General features: G+C 39.0%; 1 protein-coding gene across 1 annotated transcript; it reads left to right on the forward strand.

Annotated features, from left to right (window-relative positions):
• Nucleotides 1-344: 344 nt before the first annotated feature.
• LOC134393652 (serine protease FAM111A-like) lies at nt 345-16,480 on the forward strand. The gene is made up of 5 exons (XM_063118713.1): nt 345-398; nt 8,300-8,377; nt 8,501-8,628; nt 13,112-13,282; nt 14,616-16,480. The coding sequence occupies exons 3-5, from the start codon at nt 8,521-8,523 to the stop codon at nt 16,434-16,436; spliced, it is 2,100 nt and encodes a 699-aa protein (XP_062974783.1). The 5' UTR covers nt 345-398; nt 8,300-8,377; nt 8,501-8,520; the 3' UTR covers nt 16,437-16,480.
• The last annotated feature ends 9,118 nt before the right edge of the window (nt 16,481-25,598 follow it).

Consider the following 25,598-nt stretch of genomic DNA (forward strand, 5'->3'; position numbering starts at 1 on the left):
TTAAAGACTAACAAAAGATGTGTTGGACTACAACTCCTAGAATCCACCAACCAGCATGCAAGGATGCTGGGAACCCAACACATCTGGAGGGCATCAGGTTGGAGAAGGGTTCCCTAGCCCTAGGCGGACTTCCATAAAACGGGGAGAGGCACGGCCCGCGCGCAGAACTTCCTCATCCCCGACCATTTCCGCCAAAAGCAAAACCGCCTGAAGGTGCAAACGCTTAACCAACAGCCAGGAAACGTGACGCATATTCCAGCAACGATACAAAATAACCCAATAACAAAGAGACATTCTCCCTTTTCCTTCCTCAATTTTATTTTCAGTGATTTTCGGCCGGCCATTTCCAGACGAGCAGAGGTGCGAGAAGTTTGGAGTGGAAAAAGCAATGTTGACTGGTTTGCGCCTTTTTTCAATTGGGGGTGGAGGCGTTGACTTGGGAGGGGGGTCTTTTTCTCTCTCTCTTTGCCCTCGTCAGTGCGCTGTGGGTTGGTGGCGGCGGCTGAACTGAGCTGGGAAGGTAGCGCCGCCCTGAGCGATGGCCTATGGCCAGTCAACGCATTAGCTAAATGAGGGAGGGAGGTTTGGAAGGGAAATGTCCCTTTCCCCCTTCAGCATTAGGCAGGCATTCTGAGTACTTATGTAACTTTAGGCTTCAATAACTTCTGCCAAAGTTCTAGGAAGTAGTTTGTATTGGGACAAAGATGGGTAGAAGGATTCATTCTTAGTTAAGAGAAAGCCAGTGCACGTCTTTATGCTATATACAAAGTGTAGTGGGGACATAACTAAAAAAAAAGACAGTACTTGCCTATAGGTAAAACATACTTGCCCATAGAGAAACCGTACTTGCCCATAGGGAAACATAGGACTGTACTTGCCCATAGGGAAACACAGGATGATGCTTGTCCATAGGGAAACAAAGGATAGTACTTGCCCATAGGGAAACCATATGTTTCCCTGTGGGCAAGTATGGTTTCCTTATGGGCGAGTGCTGTCTTATGAATCCCTATGGACAAGTACTCTCCTATGGATCCCTATGGGCAAGTATGGTTTCCCTATGGGCAAGTGCTGTCCTATGTTTCCCTATGGGCAAGTATGGTTTCCCTATGGGCAAGAGCTGTCCTATGGGTCCCTATGGGCAAGTACTGTCCTGTGTTTCCCTATGGGCAAGTACTGTCCTATGGATCCCTATGGCATGAATTGTCCTTTGTTTCTCTATGGGCAGTATGGTTTCTCTAAGGGCAAGTACTAAGATTGTGGACTTGTGTGGAGGAACCCGAAAGGGCAGGTTCCCTTGGTTCGCTGAGCGGCAGTCAAAAACTCTCAAGACACAATTTCTCTCATCTTGGAAAAGGTTTATTACAATCAGCCTGCAGTGCTGCAAGGTGGCAAACCCTAGAGGCTCTGAAGGACTGCCCACTAGTTGCAGGCAATGCTAAGATACTTATAGGGTAACATCCTCAGAAGCAACAACAGAACTTCCTCATATAATAAACCAATCATAATACAGTTTTGCAATACAGTAACCAATGATAGACAAGGCATTTATGCATGTGCAGAGTGCAGATAATTCTAAGACTAGAAAAACAATACATAGATGGGTATTGCAATCCTCGCTGGGAGGCTCACACTCTGACTAATATGTCAACACTTCTTGTTGGTTGAGCAAGTGTTGCTCAATATATTTTCCATTACAGTTTGGGTCAAATTGCTATAGAACTTAATTTCTATTAGAAAGGCCTTACATCAAAACAGGGTGGGCACAGACAAAACAGCCCATTCACACATTTCCTCAACACTTGTAGCAGGTGAGGTCCTATTAGTGTCTCTGGTGAGAAGCTTGAAGCAGAGTGTGGCAGGTTACCAGTGCAAAGCAGACAGACAGAGAGAGAGAGAGAGAGAGAGAGAGAGAGGCAGAAGAGAAAATAAGCTGCAGAAATCTCTCAAATCTCTCGAAAGAGGAGACCTATGATACATTCAAAGTTTACCAAAGCATAGATAATTCTAGTAGTGGGTGCGGAAATAAGAAAAAAATAGTTTTGTTTCGCCAGCAGAATGAGATGTACCCTAAGGGTTCTTTTTGAACCTCAGCATTCCCCCCCCAAAACATGGAGACCTGTTTGCCCAAATTAGCAGAAATGTAGGGCAATTGAGAGCCAAATATTTTAAATTTCCAAATTTTCAGAAATGTCCACACCCGTTATCTTCTGTGTGCAAGTACAGTGTCTTGCATAAGTATTCACACACACCCTTTGACTTTTTAACATTTTGTTGTTTTACAACCTGGAATTAAAATGGAGTTAATTACCTTGGGAAGCTGCTGCCACTGCCACATCTTAAGAACTACTTTTGGGGCTTTTTTACCATTTGATTTACACCACATAATACAACATATTTTTATTGTGGTGCAAAAGTTAAGTATACAAAAATAAACTGGCATTTATTGGTTGCGTAAGTATTCAAGAGTGCAAGGCAGGTGACTCTCCAAGATGAACACAAAAGGGGAGAAAAGTCTCAGACAAGTCCAGACAAATTTTATGGTGAAAAACTTCGGCCTCTTGCTTTTTATTAGGCCTTTTTCAAGGGGCTGTAACAATACATATATAAACAGAGCAGATAAAACAACAACAATGAGCTAATCTTTTGAGAGAGAGAACAACAGCAACAACAGCACACTCTCAAATCAGATCAACTGCAGTTTGACATACAATTATGTCACAAATCACCTGTAAGGGATCATAAGAAAACACTAGCATGGCTTACAAGTTACCCCTGGTTGTTAGGACAGGCCTTTAGTTTCTTTTAGAAGAACATGAAATATCAGAGATATGATGGTCAGGAGTGATTGCAAGGAATGTCCACCTAACATTTTACCAGGTGCAACCATGCCTCAGGGGCCATCACCCATGTTGAGATTATAGCTATTGCAAATATACATCCAGAACTATCACATTCAAAAATCCATCCAATGGTGTAACATATACCTTAGGATATTTTTCAACTTGCAGCAGTGTTTATGTTATTTATGCCATGCAATGTAAGTGTCCAAAAATTTATGTAGGAAAAACTATCAGGAAAATAGAAGGCTGTGGTTTGGAAACAACAACAGTATAATAAAAGTGGTAACACTCAAACCTTGTCGGATTGAGCATGACTTGTCGGCTTGAGGAAACGAGAATGATATGGTGATAAACCCTGGTGGGTTTCTTTCTAATTGTGTAGCCGTGGCTCCTTCTGTAAACTTAGTGGCGTCATACTGAGGAAGAATCTTCGAAACAGCAATTAGTACCGGACTACTGTTTATATAAAAAGACGCTTCATGTGAATAGTTCACCATATGTATATTAGATTGTTGATATTGCAGGCTTTGTTGTGAATGTTAGTGTGAACATCATAATTTTTTATTTTCTACAATACTTAAACATACACCAGTACAATTAAAGCAAAAACAACATACTACATAAATGTTGAATAACTTCAGTATCATCTCTATATAACATAATCAACTTAACATATACGTGCACCCCCCACCTCAGGATCTCATTCCTGATTCCAAAATCTCATACTTTCTTCTACTGGTGGTTTCCCACTTCCCTTAGAAAACACAAATATTAGGAACTGTTTCCAAATTCCTTCAAAATCATTTGTTTTAGCTATACCTCTTCTCCATTTAATATTACAAGTCAATTTATCATTAATAGCTATATCCCATACTTCTTTGTACCATTCTTCAATAGAATATTCCCCTTGAATCTTCCAGTTCCTAGCTACAATCAATCTTGCTGCAGTCAGCAAATTCGTTATCAATTCCTTGATTTCTTTTTTACATTTAAAATCTTCAAATAGTGACAGTAATGCAACTTTTGGTGTTCGTTCTATCTTCATTCCCACAATTTCTTCAATCTCCAAAAACACCATCTTCCACAATTTTTGTACATATTTGCATTCCCACCACATATGTAAATACGTTCCTTTTCCCCCACATCCTCTCCAACAATTTGCTGAATGCTGATTATTTATCTTATTTAATCTAACCGGGGTTAGGTACCACCTCCATATAATTTTAAATAATTGTCTTTTATTCTTACTGACATATTTCTCAACGCTCTTTGTTTCCATAGTCCCTCCCAGCTCTGTTGTCCTATTTGTACATTCAAGTCTGTCTCCCAAACCATTTTACCTGAACTATCCATCAACCCTTTCTCCACCAATATTCTATATATTTCACTCATTAACCCTTTTAACGCTATTCTTTTTCCCTTATCATTTTCTTTCTTAACTATTAATTCCTCAAACTTCGTCAATTCTCTACAATCTCCATTTTCTCTTACCCACTTTTTAGTCCACTGTTCTAATTGCCAATAATTTAACCAAGTTAATTTTTTATCTTTTAAAACCTCTTCCATATCCTCTCTTGTATTCATTCCTCTTAACCATTCCCTTAATTTCATTTTATTTTTTTCTATTAAAACTTTACTTAATCTACTCTTTAATTCCTCTGGGAAATTCTTTAGCATTATTACCGGTGATAGAGGTGATCTATCTTTACTCCAAATTTCCCAGTGAAACCTCAAGAGCGGGTTACCTATATTTTCCACCCATTTTTTTTCCCTTCCCTAAAAAATACATTTTCCAAATTAATCTCTATATTACTTGTAGTTTTAGCATCCATCCAATCTAATTCTCCTATTCCTATAATTGCCTCCACAATATGTCTTAGCCTATTAGCTACGTAATATAGTTTAATATTTGGGAGACCCAATCCTCCCTTTTTTTGACTTAAATACCATTTATTCTTATTTACCCTCGCTTTCTTATCTCCATTACAATAATTGTTTATAATATTTTGCCAACTTTTTATCTCTGATTCTGAAATTTTTATTGGTAACATCCTAAACAAAAAATTAATCTTTGCTAAAATCTTCATTTTTATTAATGTTATTCTTCCAAACCAGGATAAATTTAATCTTTTATATTTTTCCAATTTTACTAAAATCTCTTTTTTTAAACTATTTAAATTCTCTTTCTCTAAACTCTCTAAATTCTGTGTAATTTTAATTCCCAAATATCTAATCTGTTCCTTAACTCTCATTTCTCTTCCCTTTTCTTCCCAATCCTTCTCTTCCTTTTTAGTATAATTAAATAACATCATCTCTGATTTGGACCAATTTATTCTTAACCCAGTAATATCCTCAAATTCTCTCAGTTGCTGTTTAATTCTTCCCATCTTTCCTATTGGATTTTTAATAGTTAGCAAGGTATCATCTGCAAACATATTCAGTTTTATTTTTTTTAATACTACCTATTCCTTCTATCTCCCCATCATCTCTTATTGCATTCGCCAATAATTCCATTACCATTACAAACAGGACCGGCGAGAGTGGACATCCTTGTCTTGTCCCTCTGGCTAGTCGTATCTTATCCGTAACTCCGTCATTCACTACCACTACGGCCATATTTTGAGAGTACAACTGTTCTATTATAGCTTTAAATTTATTTCCAAATCCCATTTTATTTAAAACCATCTTTAAAGCTTACCAGCTCACACAATCAAAAGCCTTGAAACTATCCAATGCCAAAATTCCCGCTTTAATTTTAGACTTTTTTATCACCTGTATTGCATTTAAAACTCTTCCCACTAAGTTATGCATTTGTCTGCCTGCTACAAATCCACATTGATCTTCCCCTATGTATTCACCTATAAATTTATTCAACCGCCTTGCTAAAATAGTTGAAAAAAAATTAGCATCTTGATTTATTAATGAAATAGGTCTATATGAATCAGGGACAGTCAAATCTTTATCTGGTTTTGGTATTAAAATTATTAATGAATGTTCCCATGATTCTGGTGTCCTTTCTCATTCCAATATGGAATTGTACAGCTTCAATAATTTCGGTACTAAGAAGGTTTTAAAAACCTTATAATATTCCGATCCTAAACCATCTACCCCAGGTGATTTACCCACTTTCAAATTCTCAATTACCTCTTCAATTTCTCTTTGAGTTATTACCTTCTCCATTAACTCTTTATGTTCTATTTTTATTCCCTTCTTTATATACTTTTCTATATAAGCTTCCAACTTCTTTTTTTGAATATCCTTTCCCTTATATAATTCTTGATAAAATTCTTGATTTTTTTTTATTTTACCCTTCATTATATGACAATAATTCCCTTGTTTATCCTTCTTTCTCCAACTTCCTAATCTCTACCTCCAACTTTTCCTGCGCTGCAAGCTGTTGCCTCCTTAAATTACACGTTTCCCTAATACAAATCCCTCTTGCTACCGCCTTCATGGTATCCCAAACAACTGCCCTTATCATTCCACCCTTTTCATTAATTTCCCAAGTCTCTGACAGTTCCCTCTGCATTTTTTCTACCACTTTATTATACTTCAAAATTTTTGTATTTAATTTCCACCTAAACGCTTCTTTATAATTCTTTCTAACTGTAAACTCTAAACTTAGCAATGCGTGATCTGTTACCTTTATTACCCCCGTTTCCATTTTACATACCTTAGTTGCAAACTCTTTTGAAACGAATATATAATCTATCCTAGAGTATGTATGATGAACTGGAGAGTAGTAAGAAAAGCCAGGATTCGCCCCACTAAGTAAATGCCAACAATCCACATAATCTTTTTCTCTTACTAATTTATTCAATATAGTAATGTTATTTCTCTTTTCCGCATTAGTGGGGTTTGACCTGTCCAATCTATTATCCATTACCATATTAAAGTCCCCAGCTAAGATAACATACCCCTCCTTAAACTCTTCTATTTCTTTAAATAATTCCATATAAAACTCTCTATGTCTCTCATTGGGGGCATAAACATTAACTAATGTATATGCTTTACCTTCAATTTGTCCCTTTATCATAAGATATCTACCATTATCATCCTTTTTTATCCTTTTTTATATCAGCTAGGGTAGCCTGTCGCCCTCTCCTATGGGAGAATGTTGGCTTCCCGCCGCCTCTGTATGATTTGCCCTTGATGAGATAAGCTCTGGAGAGAGATCATGACCAGCGTGAGAGCTCTCTCCCCCACTGGTACAGGCTGGCCTGTGTCTGGTGCTGACTCCTCTACTTCAGAGTCTGATTCTGACTGATTACCTGAAACACCTTCTTCCAAAATGGGGAGCAGGGCTAGTCATGGCACTTGGACACATTAAAATTAGTTAATGTGTTTTAATAACAGAATAACCCTGAGGAGCACATCCGTAGCCCCCCCCCCCCTTAGTGTGCATACCAAATTTCAGGTTTTTAAGTTTCATGGTTGTGGAATTATAGCAAAGATGGACAGACATGCATTCTCTTGTATTGATTTACTTTTTGTACTGCATGCTCCCAGTAATTAGCAGTGATATGGTAGGTCTGGAAGTAGAGCACACCTAAAGTTGACATATATTAAATATGGTTTTAAAAATAATTGTTTGGAATTTCAAGATAACATTTGTTGAAGTTGATAACATGTCCTAAACATTCCTCACTGTTTGGCTGTTCATGTATTGCATGGTTGTTAACTTAAAGCTAACGAGTTTAACTCATTGCAGATTCTGTTATATAAAATTTGTTCCCAGGACTAAGCACATGTTTTATGGGAAATGTGACCTTGATGAACATTTTGGAAGAGTGTGACCCTCTTCCAATGATTGGGGGAAAGTTACTTTAGATACATTTTGGCTGAAATCCTGTGGTTCCTGGGAGGGTGTCCTGGGGAACGTAAGATTTTTCAGGTCCCCCCCTCCAAATGTGGAGAGAGAGGTCAGCTCTCAGAGGGGGACATCTGACCTCTATGAGTGTGTGTCAGAGCTTCAGTAACTATTGATTAGTGCCACTGCTGTGGTACAGTGAAAGTTATGTAGTGCAGGAGTGCTATACAAAGGGGCTTTGGGGGATGGTGTGGAGAGTAAAACTTGATGTTGTGCAGACTTCTACTGTTACTTTCTACTGTTAGTTTTACCCTACCCTGTGCCTGCTTACCCTACCCTGTACCTGTTTGCATTCTCTTCCCCTCCTTATTGTTTTACTATGATTTTATTAGATTGTAAGCCTATGCGGCAGGTTCTTGCTATTTACTGTTTTACTCTGTACAGCACCATGTACATTGATGGTGCTATATAAATAAATAATAATAATAATAATAATAATAATAATAATAGAGGATGGGGTTTTTTTTTGGTAAGTGACAAAACTAGAGTTATCATTTGCTGTATATTACAGAACAGTGTTTTTGGTCTTACTATTACTAAATACAATACAGTATGTTAATATTTATTTCCTTAAATACCTCCCCTAAAGGTGCTGCAGTATAACAGAGTGCTTGAATCTTGTGGGGAGCATAATAGGAGGACTCTGTTCACCCCTTCCAGTGTAAAGGTGAGGAGTGGCGGTGATGGTGGAATATTTTAGTAGTCCATATTAGGGGGGGACCACAAAATAAGGCAAGCAGCCCATTATCACCTAATCATTTCTGAAACTGCTGACTTTTCCTCCCCTCAGTTGTATCTGCTTAAGTCAATATGAACTCTCCTCGTGGCGAGAAGCATCCCAGTAACCCTTCTTGCAGCAAGAACAAGCATCCTGCTAAACGAAAGACTAGTGATGGAAATGTCTTGCGTTTTCTGAAGGTATTACACTGGTTTATTCTGGAGAGGGATTACCTAACCTCAGTCTTTAAAAGAACTTATGAAAGATTGAGGTAGTAACGGGATGTTTTTATTTTATGACATTAACAAGAAACATGTGTTTTAAAAATCTCCTGTTATCCCTGGTTGAACACTGCCACTGCCGACTTTTACTTCCTTTCTGTTTATTAAAGGCTGCAGTAGCAAGAAATGTGTTTGTATTTTTTTTATGTCTTCATAAAATGATTTATCTATAAATATAGATTTCAGACTATCAAGAAACTTAGGTTTCATAAAGCAACATGGAGAAATGGTGTTGCCAATCTTCCAGGGTCCCTATGCCTTTGAAAGCTGTTATCACAGACAACAGAGTAACAGGTACAGCTTTCCTCCTCACTGCATTGCTTCTAGATATGAATTTGTTTATTGCATTGTTTGTTGAGTAACTTTCAAAGGCATGGGAGCCTTGATATATTTTTTTTAAAAGGTAAGATTTCCCCTTTCAATTGAACAAGCTGTGTTTTACTGCTGAAATTTAGTGAAGCAGCAGCAGAAAACATGTAGGCATCATATCAACTTTATACATTCCAAATAGCCCCACCCCCTTCAGTTTAAATCAGGTTTGAGTTCTGAATAAATTTAGAGTGACTTGCATCTAAATAAGTTAGGCTGCTGCACTTAGCAAATAAATAACTTTTACAATTAATGTCCATTTCCAATACTTGTTCATTTATTTTGTGGCACTGCCATTATTCCACTAACAAACATAATCTCCAATTATATTAATAGCAATGATGCAGAGGACAAAGCTTTTATTGTAAATGTCAACCATACCAAATAAATCATAGAAGCATAGAATAGTAGAGTTGGAAGGGGCCTATAAGGCCATGGAGTCCAAACCCCCCCCCCCTGCTTTCAATTAATGCCTTAATTGACTTAAGGCATTCCTGCTTTAAGGCAGGAATCCACCTTAAAGCATCCCTGACAGATGGCTGTTCAGCTGTCTCTTGAATGCTTCTAGTGTGGGAGAGCCCACAACCACCCTAGGTAACTGGTTCCATTGTCATACTGCTCTAACAGGAAGTTTTTTCTTGATGTCCAGCCGGAATCGGGCTTCCTGTAACTTGAGACCATTATTCCATGTCCTGCACTCTGGAATGATTGAGAAGAGATCCTGGCCCTCCTCTGTGTGACAACCTTTCAAGTATCTGAAGAGTGCTATCATGTCTCTCCTCAAGCTTATTTATTTATTTATTTATTTATTTATTTATTACATTTTTATACTGCCCAATAGCCGAAGCTCTCTGGGCGGTTCACAAAAATTAAAACCATAATAAAACAACCAACATGTTAAAAGCACAATTACAAAATACAGTATAAAAAGCACAACCAGGATAAAACCATGCAGCAAAATTGATATAAGGTTAAAATACAGAGTTAAAACAGTAAAATTTAAATTTAAGTTAAAATTAAGTGTTAAAATACTGAGAGAATAAAAAGGTCTTCAGCTCGCGACGAAAGGAGTGCAGTGTAGGCGCCAGGCGGACCTCTCTGGGGAGCTCATTCCACAACCGGGGTGCCACAGTGGAGAAAGCCCTCCTTCTAGTAGCCACCTGCCTCACTTCCTTTGGCAGGAGCTCACGGAGAAGGGCCCCTGTAGATGATCTTAAGGTCTGGGCAGGTACATATGGGAGGAGGCGTTCCTTCAAATAACCTGGCCCCAAACCGTTTAGGGCTTTAAATGTCAATACCAGCACTTTGAATCGGGCCCGGATCTGGACTGGCAGCCAATGAAGTTGTAAAAGGACTGGTGTAATGTGAACTCGCCAGCCAGTCCCTGTTAGTAAACGGGCTGCCCTGTTTTGTACCAGCTGAAGTTTCCGGACCGTTTTCAAAGGCAGCCCTACGTATAACGCATTGCAGTAATCCAAACGAGAGGTTATCAGAGCATGGATAACTGTAGCTAGGCTATCTCTGTCCAGATAAGGGCGTAGTTGGTATATCAACCTAAGCTGATAAAAGGTACTCTTTGCCACTGAGTTCACCTGTGCCTCAAGTGACAGTTCTTCTCTTCTCCAGGCTAAACATGCCCAGTTCTTTCAGTCTCTCCTCATAGGGCTTTGTTTCCAGACCCCTGATCATCCTCATTGCCCTCATCTGAACATGCTCCAGCTTGTCAGCATCCTTGAAGTGTGGTGCCCAGAATTGGATGCAATACTCAAGATGAGGTCTAACCAGTACCGAATAGAGGAAATAGATTTGGAAGCTATACTTCTATTAATGCAGCCCAAAAGAGCATTTGCTTTTTTTGCAACCTCATCACACTGTTGGCTCATATTCAGCTTGTGATCTACAACAATTCCAAGATCCTTCTCGTTTGTAGTATTGCTGAGCCAAGTATCCCCCATCTTGTAACTGTGCCTTTGGTTTCTTTTTCCTAGATGTAGAACTTGGCATTTATCCCTATTAAATTTCATTCTGTTGTTTTCAGCCCAGCACTCCAGCCTATCAAGATCACTTTGAAGTTTGTTTCTGTCTTCCAGGATATTAGCTATCCCACCCAATTTTGTGTCATCTGCAAGTTTGATAAGCGTTCCCTGCACCTTCTCATCCAAATCATTAATAAAAATTGTTGAAGAGCACTGGGCCCAGAACTGAGCCCTGTGGTACCCCACTCGTTACCTCCCCCCCAGTTTGAGAAGGTACCATTGATAAGCACTCTTTGAGTCCAATTCTGTAGCCAACTGTGGATTCACCTAATAGTTGTTTCATCTAGCCGACTTTTAACTAGTTTGTTAATCAGAATATCATCGGGCACTTTGTCAAAAGCTTTGCTGAAGTCAAGATATAGTATGTCCACAGCATAATATATCTTAGTCTGACAGAATTTGTTCTTGACAAATCCATGTTGGCTTCTAGTAATCGCTGTTTCAAGGTGCTTACACACCGACTTCTTTATAATCTGCTCCATAATTTTCCCAGGGATGGATGTCAGACTGACTGGTCTGTAGTTCCCAGGTTCCTCCTTTTTGAAGATAGGGACAACATTGGCCCTCCTCCATTCGTCCGGCACCTCACCCATCTTCCATGATTTCGCAAAAATAATAGACAGTGGTTCTGAGAGTTCTTCTGCTAGCTCCTTCATTATTCTATGATGCAGTTCATTGGGCCCTAGAGATTTGAACTCATTCAATTATGTGTTCCTTGACCATTTGTTTATCAAATGTCTTTGTCTTCTAACTTTTTTCTTTGTTCGATTTGTTTGAAATTGTGCCTTTAAATTTTCCTTTTTTAAATACTCCCACTTATCTTTGACTCCTTTTCTCATTAGGGTCACTTGTGTAAATAAATAAATAAACAAAATGAAAAAGAGGAAATGAAAAAAGTGTAGCTAGCTACATAAATTTGAAGAGCTTGAGGATTTGATGGACACCTCGATAAAAATGCCAACCTAGTGGGCGGCAGCTGTAAAGAAATCAAACTCCATGTTAGACCTTATAAGAAAAGGAATTGAGAATAAAACTGCCAGTATCATACTATCTTTGTACAAATCTATGGTGTGGCCACACTTAGAATACTGTGTACAGTTCTGGTCACCACACCTAAAAAAAAGGTATTATAGAGTTGGAAAAAGTGCAGAAAAAGGCAACTAAAATGATTAAGGGACTGGAGCATCTCCCCTATGTGGGATGGTTACAACAGCTGGAATTGTTTAATTTGGAAAAAAAGGAGGCTAGGGAGAGAAATGATAAAGGTGTACAAAATTATGCATGGTATGGAGAATGTGGATAAGGAAACATTTTTCTCCCTCTCTCAAAATACTAGAAACTGGGGTCACTGTGTGAACAGAATGCTGGACTAGATGGACCCTCAGTCTGATCCAGCATGGCACTTCTTATGTTCTTATGAATATATCAGTTTCAGTTTCTGCATATGAAATGTATATAACATTATAAAATGTCCAGAGAGCTTCAGCTACAGGGTGGTATCGAAATGTAATAAATGATTGTGATGATGATGATGATGATGATAATAATAATGAGATATATATATATATATATATATATATATATATATATATATATGGTTTCTAAGAATTATACATTAACCTCCACAAAACAGACCAAATATCCATATAAGTATCCATTCACAGGTGGCATGTATATGCTGCCACCTGTTCAAATATTGAGAGCATTGTTAGGTCCTCAATCCATTGCATTATAGGAGGTGAATGTTTATCTTTCTAATGATGTAATATCAGTCTTTTAGCTGTTAAAATGGTATGGAGAATCTTATGATTCTCCATACCAATTGTGCTGATCAGGCATTATCCTTCAAGAAGCAGGTAAATAGTTCCAGAGAAAATGTACCTCAGTAACTATTAAAGAGTGTTTATCCGTATAATAAGGTTTCACAATTAGTGGACTTTTTTTTTAAAGTAAAACACATAAGCAAAGAGTTTTTAAAATTTCTTGTCTTTTCTTAGAGCAATAATGAGAATTCTGAAGCAAGCTCAAGCACCAAGAAGCTAAGACCAAGTCCTGTGACAGAAATTGGAAATAATCTTACAAGAGAGACTCCGCCTATCAGTGAGGAGTTAGTGGATGAAGAACGAGAATTCACTGTGAATTTACGTGATGATGGAAAAGAGCATGTGGTGAGAGGCAGAATCCAGGACAATGTGCTTATTGCTCTCAGCGCTGCTAAAGATGTTAGTGCTCGGATGAACAAAGAGAAGGGCAAGGGCAAGCAGATCAACTGAATAGGAAAGAAAGGAATCAAGGGATCCTTTAATCTGGGGATGCCTCTGAGATATATGCCTATTGGCTCCCAAAAAAAGATACAGAGCTGGGAAAAGTGCAGAAAAAGACAACTCAAATGATTAAGGGACTGGAGCACACACACACACACACACACACACCCTATGAGGGAAGGTTACAACAGCGGGAATTGTTAATTTGGAAAAAAGGAGGCTAGGGAGAGAAATGATAAAGGTGTACAAAATTATGCATGGTATGGAGAATGTGGATAAGGAGACATTTTTCTCCCTCTCTCAAAATACTAGAAACCGGGGTCATCCCATGAAACTGATTGGTGAAAGAGTCAGGATAAATAAAAGGAAGGACTTCTTCACATAGCACATAGTTAAATTATGGAATTCACTATCACAAGATGTAGTGATGGCCACCAACCTGGATAGCTTTAAAAGGGGGTTGGATAAATTCCTGGAGGAGAAAGCTATCAATGGTTACTAGCCCTGATGGTTATGTGCTACCTCTAGTATCTGAGGCAGTGGGCCTGTGTGCACCAGTTGCTGGGGAACATGGGTGGGAGGGTGCTGTTGCACTACGTCCTGCTTACTTGGTCCCTGGTCAACAGCTGGTTGGCCACTGTGTGAACAGAATGCTGGACTAGATGGACCCTCAGTCTGATCCAGCAGGGCACTTCTTACGTTCTTATAAATATAGCAATTTCAGTTTATGCATATGAAATGTGTATATCATTGTAAAATGTCCAGAGAGCTTCAGCTACAAGGTGGTATTGAAATGTAATAAATAATAATGATAATAATAATGATATATACATATATATGAAACTATGGGTTTCTAAGAATTATACATTAACCTCCACAAAAGCAGACCAAATATCCATATAAGTATCCATTCACAAGTGGCATGTATATGCTGCCACCTGTTCAAATATTGAGAGCATTGTTAGGTCCTCAATCCATTGCATTATAGGAGGTGAACATTTATCTTTCCAATGATGTAATATCAGTCTTTTAGCTGTTAAAATGGTATGGAGAATCCAATTGTGCTGATCAGGCATTATCCTTCAAGAAGCAGGTAAATAGTTTCAGAGAAAATGTACCTCAGTAACTATTAAGGAGTGTTTATCCATATAATAAGGTTTCACAATTAGTGGACTTTTTTTTAAAAAAAGTAAAACACATAAGCAAAACGTTTTTAAAATTTCTTGTCTTTTCTTAGAGCAATAATGAGAATTCTGAAGCAAGCTCAAGCACCAAGAAGCTAAGACCAAGTCCTGTGACAGAAATTGGAAATAATCTTATAAGAAAGGCTTCAACTGGCAGTGAGGAGTTAGTGGATGAAGAACGAGAATTCACTGTGAAGTTATGTGATGATGCAAAGGAGCATGTGGTGAGAGGCAGAATCCAGGACAATGTGCTTACTGCTCTCAACGCTGCTACAGATGTTAGTGCTCGGATAAACAAAGAGAAGGGCAAGGACAAGCAGATCTACTTAATAGGAAAGAAAGGAATCGAGGGATCCATTAATCTGGGGATGCCTCTGAGGTACATTCGTAACGGCTCCCAATTTGAAATGCGTTTTTTCAAAATTAGCAAAATTGAAAGCCGTGATAGTTTAGGATATCGCCCGTATGAGAGGAAGAAGAAATGTGTCTTGTTCTATGTTGAACAAAATGGAACAATCAATGGGACACGAACCCATAGGATAATTAGATGTATGCCGTTTATTCATCAACGCTGCAGACTGTGTGTTTTTGCCCCCAAAGGGGAAACCATAAAGGATGCTCTATGCAAAGATGGCCGCTTTTTAGATGAGCTTGTTGAAAAAGATTGGGTATTGATGGATGGTAAAAAGTCCATATCTAACTCTTATCCAGTTGACATTTTATCTGAAAAGTGTTTAAAGCTGGAAATGAAGGCTCCAAGACGTGGTAAATCTGCTGGTGGTCCAAATAATGAACTGATTCCTCAGACTTCTCATAAGAGGAAGCTCAATCCTTCTCATTGTTTTAAACCTGGTCTCTTGAACCTGTATCCTGACTTGAAGGAACAAAGTTGCATCATTAACAAGTTCTTTGAAAATGTCCCAAAGCAAGGCAAGAATAAAAATGTCCTTGGAGTTTACAAAGAAGCCTTTGGCAAGGAGATAAAAAACTCCATTCTGATAAAGATGCTAAAGATCCATTCTAATCACAGTGACTCAGTCGGCTATATAGAGTGGGGAATTGCTGAAAAAGGTGTTGCTACTTGCTTTGTCTTGTGTGATAGGTACATACTAACCTGCCACCATGTGATAAAGTTGATAGTTGGAGAAAGAGTTGAAGAAAATGAGTGGGCACGCAAAATTAGCCAGTTGGCCCGTGTAACTTTCTCATATGAAGACAAACACCCTAAGGAAAATGACTGGTTTTCAATTGAGGAGTGGTTTGAAATATCAGATGCAGCTCTTGATTTTGCTGTCTTGAAATTGAAGGAAAGTGGCAATGAAAGTAGGCTTCCTGGGGGCTTGGTGCACTTATCTTCCCCTCCACCATATAATGGTCTTATTTACATCATTGGCCATCCAGATGGAGAAGCAAAGTCTATAGATGGCTGTTTTGTTGTAAATGTATTTCAACGTCAACACGAGACCACTCATCGTCTCCAACAGGGCCAGGGGACTGAATCCAAGAACTTCAATTATGGTTATGATGCAAAGGGTAACAAGTGCATCCATTTGTACAATCCAAGAGGTTTCTCAGAAATAGTAAATAACCCTGATATAGTCACCTATGATACTTCTTTCTACCATGGGTCCTCCGGTTCACCTGTGTTTGACAAGAATGGCCAGCTAGTTGCATTGCATGCTGCTGGTTACCTTTATGGAAGCAAATGCAAAAAGCGCAACATAATTGAATTTGGCTATTTGATGACATCGATCCTCTCAGTAATTAAAGATAAATGGGAAACTTGGTATGATTCTGAAATTGGTCCTGCTGCAGGTGATGGTAACTGGAATTTTGACCTGCCTATGGATGTGGAAATGGAACCAGTGGATTAATATACTATTATGCTCAACTCCATTTGTACCAGTGCTCAGAGGTTTCGGGGTGTATACCACTTTACCATGGATGGATTTCCTTTGGAAAGAGGTCATAGGAGATTTATAATATGTCATAATATTTGCATTTATCAATAGATATACAGGTTGTGCTTAGGTGATAGTCCAGGATTAAATATCCCAACAAGTGTCCCATAGTTCACTGCTCTCCATCAGACTGTCAGTGCCATAAAATCCTTGCAATCCTTGTCTCTACCTACTTGCTGTTCTCTCCTTACACTGACACTGAATTCCTTAGCAGAGAAGAGGGGGAAACCAGTTATCAGTGGTCTTCAACTGGTGGGTTGTGACCCAAAAGTGGGTTGCTGTTGCAGCCATGTTGGGAAATTGTGAAAGTGGGTCCCATGTTGAGAGTCTAAGGTGGGACCACTAAACTAAATCATCCCCAGCTGATACATTTTTAGCCACCCTGAGAACTATTTTTAATGGAAAGATGGGATATACATTTAAATAAACGAGGCTAGTAATTTAGAGCATTTCTACACCAGGAAAATCCCACAGCTTTACCTCAGCTTTCTGGCTTCCGTTTTTGTCCCACAATCATGACGTTCTCCCTTGACACACACTTCCCTTCTCTCTCTCCTCTCCCCCCACCCCCTTTAACCAGGAGTTTTATATGTTCCATTTATACAGTTACAATATGGCTCTGGTCTGCCTCTTCTTGTGCCTCTTATGTCAGATTTCCTTTTTGCATCCTGAAATGGAAAGGTGATCTTTTTGTTACTACTTTTTTTCTGTTTTCATTTAAAGCACAGAAAGAATGAGAGGCGCACTGGTGGGTTGCAGCCTCATGAAACTGACCAGGAAACTTTTGTGAGTGGCCAGTCATGAGCCTGGAACCCTTAGACCAAGTCATAAATTTGCGTACGTAATTGTAATTTCATTCATATCACTTATGATTTACTATCATTACATATTTTCTGTCATTTGATTGATTCAATAAAGCTTTCAGTTCCTTGAGCCATTGTGTTGTCTCCATCAGCTTCTGTTTCTTTCAGCTACTAGTATTGTTAACAGGACCATGACCCAGGAAACCAACTAAAGTGGAATAATGTTTACCTTGAGCTTTGCTCCAATTTCCTGTTCTACTGACTGAGAGCAACTACTGGTGGAGGCATGAGACAAATAATGGTCACTGGCAGCAGCGCAGAAACAGCTTTTTGCAGGCAGTTGGGTTTAGAAAGATTGGAGATGAGAGGAGTTCAAAGGAAGAGAAATTCTGGGATTGCAGCTAAACTCTGCACTTGCATGCACTTTATAGTCAATTTCAGATTAAACCTCTTTGCTATCACTTGGTTGCAATGTTTGGATTACAAATTATGCGGGGACAATATCTTTATCTACTTAAACTACCTACATTGTCAATGTGTTTTTAAATTTAATACATATTTTCAGAGTGTTTTCACAAAATGGACAAATTATGATATGCTTCGTTTTGGAGGCTACAGGAATGTGAAGAAAAGCAGAGTTTGGCTCTGAAAGCACATTGGGCTGAGAGTCTGAGACAGGAAGTGGAAGACATCTGCTGACAACCCACAAATGTTTATTAGGAGATATTTATTCAGTGGTATTTATGAATCTTCAGGCCAGATTCACTAGCTGAGGTAAATCAATGTCACCCTCTGGGGGATTCTGTACAGTTGCAGGGGTTGGATATTTGAGCTCCAGACTCCAGAAATGCTTGTAGAGCCAACAAGAAGCAACAACTTCTAACCAACATCATATTTTAGATCTGCAGCTCCGAAATGAAAGTATTGGTCGCATTACTATATTTGCATAAAACCACCTATAAATGAAGAATGAGGCTTGGATTAATTGGGGTGGTAAGAATTTTTAGTAGAAAAAAGGTCTTATTCTTTAATTAATTAATTAATTACATTTTTATACCACCCAATAGCCGAAGCTCTCTGGGCAGTTCACAAAAATTAAAACCATAATAAAACTTTAGCAATTACGCTGTTAGTAGTGTGAGATTTTCTCCTCCCCTTTAACTGGCCTCCTAGAGCTATGGGCTGTGGGGGGAACGCCTACAAAACAGATCACCCACAATATTGAGAGTATTTTGTGAGGACCACTGATGATAGCTGAGCTTGATCCTGGCTATGACCAAGTTTACTCTAGAAGATAACTATTTTTCTGCTTAAGTTAATAATGAATTTTGAAAGGATTTATATATCCTGATATTAACTTCTCTGGAGCAATTATAGCAATGCCATTCATGTAAAAGAACTCTAAATACATTGGGCCTAATTTGACTGTAATAGTTTAGCCCTTGGGAAATGAGATTCATCTTTTTTTCCCCAGCCTAGGGTTGCCAGGTCAAAACTTCACAGCTGATGGACACTGACTGGACTGTCATCAGCTCTATGACATCTGGTATTCTGAAGCAGAGCACACCCATGATGTTCAGTGGAGTACTGTGATGCTTTACAATGCAAGGGTTCGTGTAAGCATGCTCCAATTCTGGCCAATATTGCACATGGCGGTGGGCCTACATGGGCTGGTTCACATGCTCTGTAACAGCAAATGGATTTGTCACTATTCAAACGTGTGCTGTAGTCAGGCTTAGTTCTCTGATAAGTAGACCCATATGAGATGCATTTCCAAACATGTCTCATACACACATTGCCTTTGTGCACCTGAAAAAGTATCCCCCTTTCATTCATGTTCTCACCTAAGCAATATAACTTGTGGACCAGTAATTCATGACTATTAGGATCACTTCACAATGTAACAGAAGAATCAGACGTGTTAAATCTTCCCCATAGTGTGAGAGGCAGATACAGGAACTGTTTAAACTCCGTGTATTGTATACCATAGAGAAGCGCATAACAGGTAGATGAGAGCAATAGCAATACCCCTATGTGCATTTCAACAGTGTTCTGAAAACAATGTGTAGTCACCCCTTGTGTTATGGTGAAGTTGCCAAATTGTGATGTGTACCTATTTTATTTATTATTTACATTTATTTGTACAATTTTAGACTGCCTAATAACCAAAATTCTCTGGGCAGTGAACAAGTAATTTCTACTATAGTATATGAAACGCCTTTAAACGTATCAAGGCCCAAGATCTGTGGGGTAAATGCCATAGTTCTGGAAATCACAGAAGTTGCTGTGGCTGAGATCCATGAACCATTAGCTGTCCTGGGTGAGAAACACAACATCAGCACCTTCAAGTGTCCACAGTGGGTGAATCATTGCAATGCTATGTTGCTATTCTGCAGATTAGTAGCCAAACTGCTAGCAATTTGGCAACTATGATGATCCTTCCAGTTGCAAAACCTTCCCAGAAAGTTCACACATTGATATCAATGCACATATATTGCTGGCATTTAGGAAGCCATGCTTGGGATTGGTGAATAAGAAAACAAGTCTAAGGCCATGGCTAGACCAGGCCTATATCCTGGGATCATCCCAGGATCATCCCTGTACATCCAAATGACACACAGGGGATACCGGGAGCAGGCAGGGATGACCTCTCCATTTGCCTGGGATAATCCTTAGGTCTAGCTAAGGCCTATGTTGGCAAAGGCAAAATACTACATTGTTGGTGAGAAGCACATTAAAGACAAAGGAGATGCTTGTGTTGAGGGGAAATGACTTATTTATGCTGTAAGAGCCACTCTGTGAACAATAGCTGAAGAACAGGTTAATAATATTAATTTAAACCCTTATAACAATATTAAAGGGGAAGGTCTTAACCTCCAAACATGCAAATATTAATGTGGAACTTTGTGTAAAAAGTGTGAAAATCTGAGATGAAAGTCTGTGAATATTGTCTGACCTTAAGAGGCTCCTAGTTTATCAGGAATTCTAGACTTCAAGCCATGCTCCTCTTATTTTAGAACATCCCTATGAAAATTAATAATTGTACCAGAGTACAGCATTTATGAATTGTGGCTCTAGCCTACATTTCTATTCCTGAGAATATATGCACTGGAAGTACTTTGACACTGGTACACAGGACAAGATTATATGGTGGTACCCTAGCCAAAAAGAAAGAAAAAAATGTGATTGATCGCTCAGCTATTTACCTGGGATAGAAAATGTAGTATCATCTTCAGAATATTTTGATTTTTTTAAACTGCCAAATCAACATTGTTAGGAAAGGTGTGTTTTTACTGCTAAGGCAGTTTCAGTTTTGAAAACGCACACCTTTATTCCTAGAGGAAATGTTAAATCAACGTTATTCTTATGCATTTTGTGCACCAGCAGAAGATTCCCCCCGTCCGCTCCATTCCCATAAAGCAGGTCTTGGGACTTCTGAGACTTCATTTATCTCACCTGTTCAGGTCACTTGCTGAGCCCTGATGGTCCCCTCTCTTTTCCCATCTCTTGCTCATTTTCATAGTGTTGCTGCAGTCTATGAGTTTGCTACCCCACTCCATGCCCCTTGGTGATTTAGAGGGCCATTTCGTGTCACTCGTTATACTTTTTTAACCTGCCTCTATTGATGCCTATGTGATCTTTTCTTGCCTTGTTTCATGTCTTCCTACTCTGCACAAAAGAACATGCATTAAGATTGTGCTGGGAGGCAAATCTACCAAGCTCTCTCCAGGAGATGCTAAGAATTATTTAAAGAGGCAGCAAATGGGTACCCAGCAGCATGACGCCTTTGCCCATTCTTCTCGTTAGCTCAACCATGCATATGTTGAATGCATGAGCTGAAGATGCTGCTGCATGCCCTCTACACTCTTAAAGTGACATGTGGCATTTCCAGATGAGCACCTGGCAACCCGTTCCCCAAATCTACTACAGAAGTACTGTCCTGTACAAAGCACTGGGGACTGACACTCATGGCCTTAGCTAGTCAGTAGCGAGAATCATGACTTACGTAGCCATGATCAAATAAGCAAATATCTCGTTCCCTTAAGAAAAAAGTAAGCAAGCTAAAAAGGCATTGAACAGATCTGTGGATGTTTGAAAGGAAAACTTGAGCTATGTGCTGAGAACCTAAACAACCTTGCATCAATGGTGTTTCCTACAGTGATCAAGGATCCAGCAGGACAAGGAGATGTAGGATCAGAGGCATTCAGGGGCAGCATGGGAGAAATGAGTTACTGTCTGAGAAAGAAGGCAAGTGTATGGTCATGCTTTGCAAAATAGACTTTCCAGATGTCAAAGATAGACTTGGGGCACTTTGTGTTGTCCTAATACTGACCTCAAAAAGTTTTGTGGGCCAGGGACAGCCATGAAGGACTAGATCTCATGCCTGGTATGTTGTCAGCATTGGGACATTGGCTCCCTGGAATTGGGGTTCTTGAAGACGAGAGTGCTGGTCCAGTGCTGGGGCTAGGCTTGGGGGACTCTGGAGGCTCTGCAGTGGTGCTCAGACCTGAAGTTTCCTCTGTTGGCACCACTGGATCATTGACATCAGAATCCATGTCACTGCTGGACTCCTGAGTCATGACATCTGGCACATCTATAGCAGAATGATGGTGGGGGTCAGCTTAATTTGATAAGTTTAGGTATAAACCACACATTTTGACACTATGCATGGTGTATACACAATGCTCTCTCTCACACACACATACACATATAATACTTTGCATACAATATATAGTAATATATACCATATTAGTGTCACCTCAGTTTGTAGTCACAAAGTATTTATTTTTAGACTCCTATATCTGTGGAACCAGAACAGATTTTAAGAAGCCATCAGGATCATTCATTGTAGCATAATAGAATTAGTTATATGTAAGCCATTTCAAATGCATGACCAGAGCTGGAAGCATATAGCCCATGGACTGCATACTGACCTTTTAAATGACTCAAGAGGTCTTAGAATTCCAAAAATCCTTGCTTCCATTTGAAAATATTTGTAATACTTTTTATTTAAAGGACAAATGTTGTTTTAAGTGGTGGCAATATTTGCCAAGGGATTAAACCATGGATGCAGAAATCTCAATCCTGTATCTTTTCATGGAAAGCATAGTCTACTAACATAGCTGCTTTTTTATATACGTCTGGTTTAGAACCCAGAAGGCTAGCAAGCAGAACAGTCATGCTTCTAATTGACAGTATTTATGAACTCAAAATGGTACATAACCATCTGGAGGGCACTGGGTTGGGGGAGCCTGGTTTATGGCATAAGAAATTTGTCTTTAAGGTTCCACAAAATTGTTTGGTTTTGTTGCAAAAGACTGTTAGCCTTCCTGAATTGTTTTACTGACTATATCTCATTGATTTGTACGTGGGAAATGTAAGGGAATAAAAACAAAAATTAGTATTGTACTAATTTTTAATTATTGTACAAGTTGTAAAAATTGAAATAGATAACTGTTTGTCAGCATATTATGCATAGTTTTTTGGGTTGTTAAAATCTATTACTGTGTCAGCAGTTTTCAGTCTATCTGTTCTCACACACACCCCTTAAATTTAAGCAACGTAAAGGAAGTATGTGCTGTTGTATTCCAACACAATTTCTACATAACATAACCTTTAAATCACATTAAGGGTGTAATCCTATGCATGTTTAGACAGAAAAAGTCCTGCAACTCCCACTATTCCATAGCCAATCATACTGCCTGAAGAATGGTGAGACTTGTAGGATTTTTTTTCTGTCTAAACATGCATAGGATTGCATCCTAAATGTACTTTAATTTGTTTTCCTAAATACAATTATTGCATAATGGGACAAATTTTACTTGTTTAAATATATGCTAGTCCAGGTCCGGGCCTGATTCAAAGTGCTGGTATTAACATTCAAAGCCCTAAACAGTTTGGGGCCAGGTTATTTGAAGGAACGCCTCCTCCCATATGTACCTGCCCGGACCTTAAGATCATTCATAGGGGCCCTTCTCTGTGAGCCCCTGCCAAAGGAAGTGAGGCAGGTGGCTACTAGGAGGAGGGCTTTCTCCGCTGTGGCACCCTGGCTGTGGAATGAGCTCCCCAGAGAGGTCCGCCTGGCGCCTACACTGCACTCCTTTCGTCGCGAGCTGAAGACTTTTTTATTTTCTCAGTATTTTAACACTTAATTTTAACTTAAATTTTACTGTTGTAATTCTGTATTTTAATCTTATATCAATTTCTGCTGCGTGGTTTTATCCTGGTTGTGTTTTTTATACTGTATTTTGTATTTGTGTTTTTAGACTGTTGGTTGTTTTATTATGGTTTTAATTTTTGTGAACCGCCCAGAGAACTTCGGCTATTGGGCGGTATAAAAATGTAATAAATAAATAAATATGCTAAAATAAACATGCTAAATTAGATTACTCTAGGGCATCAGAACATTTTGCAATGCAAACTGAAAAAAAATCTGGTGCAAATTATCCCAGCAAATCACCCCAATTTTCCAATTTAATATTTCCCAGAAAACCCGCATCACTACAGCTAGGTAATTTTAGAACCTGGACTTAATGGTCTTATGGGGGCTCATTTTAGATTGGTACATGTATTACTTCAGTTGTGAAGCACACAACTAATATTTCTCTTTTCCCCCATTCCATGCTTAAAAATGGCTTCTTCACTCCTGTGATGTTAGAGGATAAATAAATAAATAAATGCTGTTTGCCAACTCTGATAAAGAAAAAGAAGTACGCTATGCATGTGCATTTTACACTTTAAAATTACTTAAATCCAAGCAGCATTTCTCATATACCAGGACCCCAACCCCTTATCCTTAGAGGAAAGAGCTCCAGAGTTAATGGTTTAGGAGAAGACTCGGCTATAAAAAGGTGTCATGACGCTTCTACTTCCCGGTTCTCCAGAAAGGGACCAGCTCACCTGTGTCCAGAGGAGATTGCATTACCATCCTCCAACTCTCAGGACATGAGGAAATTAGCATGCCACCGTCACTCCCATATCGTTGCAGCCTGAGACTGATAAAACAGGCCAGCCTCTTTAAAAGGAAAACCAGAGTCAGCATGGAGGTGGGGCCAACCAGCCTAACTCCAAGACTTCCATTTGCACTTCAATTTTGTTCTGATCCTTGTTAGTTCAATGTACAGACAACCCAATCTAGCTTCCAGTCCCACTTGGATAGTTCCATGGTGCTGCTCTTCTCTTTTTGTCTTGCTTCCTGAAAAAACTGATTCAACCTGTCCCCTGCTCCAAACCTGATCCATAGCAGAAAACTGCAACCCAAACCACATCACAGAACATCATAACTCACGACCTGAAATAATACACAATCATGACTTCAGGAATAAATAGACTTTGCTCCTGCTGCCCTGATGCTAAACACATTTACTTGAGAATAAGTACCATCTTGGGGTAGAAACAGATAATATATATGTTAAAAGTAAAAATAATAAAATGAACATCTGTAACCATGTACATGCTTGGCTGCTTCTGGCCCTGATTTGACTATAAAATGTTTTTAAATAAGAAAACATGGTGTGGTAATGCCCATGCCAACCCAGGCGTTGATGCTGGCTCTGTTTGCCACTGCCCCCGCTCCACCTCATCATCTGCTCTCTGGGTGGTCATTTGGGGTCCCACTGGACCACACTATTGTTACTGAGAAATAACGGCACAGCTGCTCTTTGGTGTTTATGGGTAATCCAGAAAGTTCTCTTCCAGGTAGCTGATAAATCAAAAGCTCTTTCCATAATTTCCAGATACCCAACATCTCCTATTGGGACTGAACATGTATCAATCTGCCAGGAAATGATAAGATCAGCATATTTGCTGACGATGTCGCAATACTTACCACAAATCCTAAAGAAGGTTTGCCAGAATTAATGAGAGAGATCAAAAAGTATGGTGCAGTGGCAGGATTGTGTATCAACTATAAAATAAATCTGGAATATATGTATGTGTGTGTGTGTGTGTGTGCGTGCGTGCGTTCGCGAACAACATGAAATTCAAAGTCAGTTGCGCATTCCAACATGACATAAATCATTTAAATACCTAAGAGTAATTATTTCAAAAATTTAAATTAATTCCAGCAGTTAAATTGCTTCTGTGTAATGGAGTATTATTTCTGAAAGCAAAAGAAAATGCATTTTTCTACTTGTGTAATTGCATTATTCTTCTACAGCATATTGCCACTTTGAGGTTAAGTAGGGGAAAAGCAGGAATGCAAAAGTTTTTTGTGTGGAGTTTGGATCTCAGTTCTGTGACAAAGCCAAAAGTAGATACATGGATTAACAGC

This window comes from Elgaria multicarinata, chromosome 2 (assembly GCF_023053635.1).
Source record: "Elgaria multicarinata webbii isolate HBS135686 ecotype San Diego chromosome 2, rElgMul1.1.pri, whole genome shotgun sequence".
NCBI lineage: Eukaryota > Metazoa > Chordata > Lepidosauria > Squamata > Anguidae > Elgaria > Elgaria multicarinata.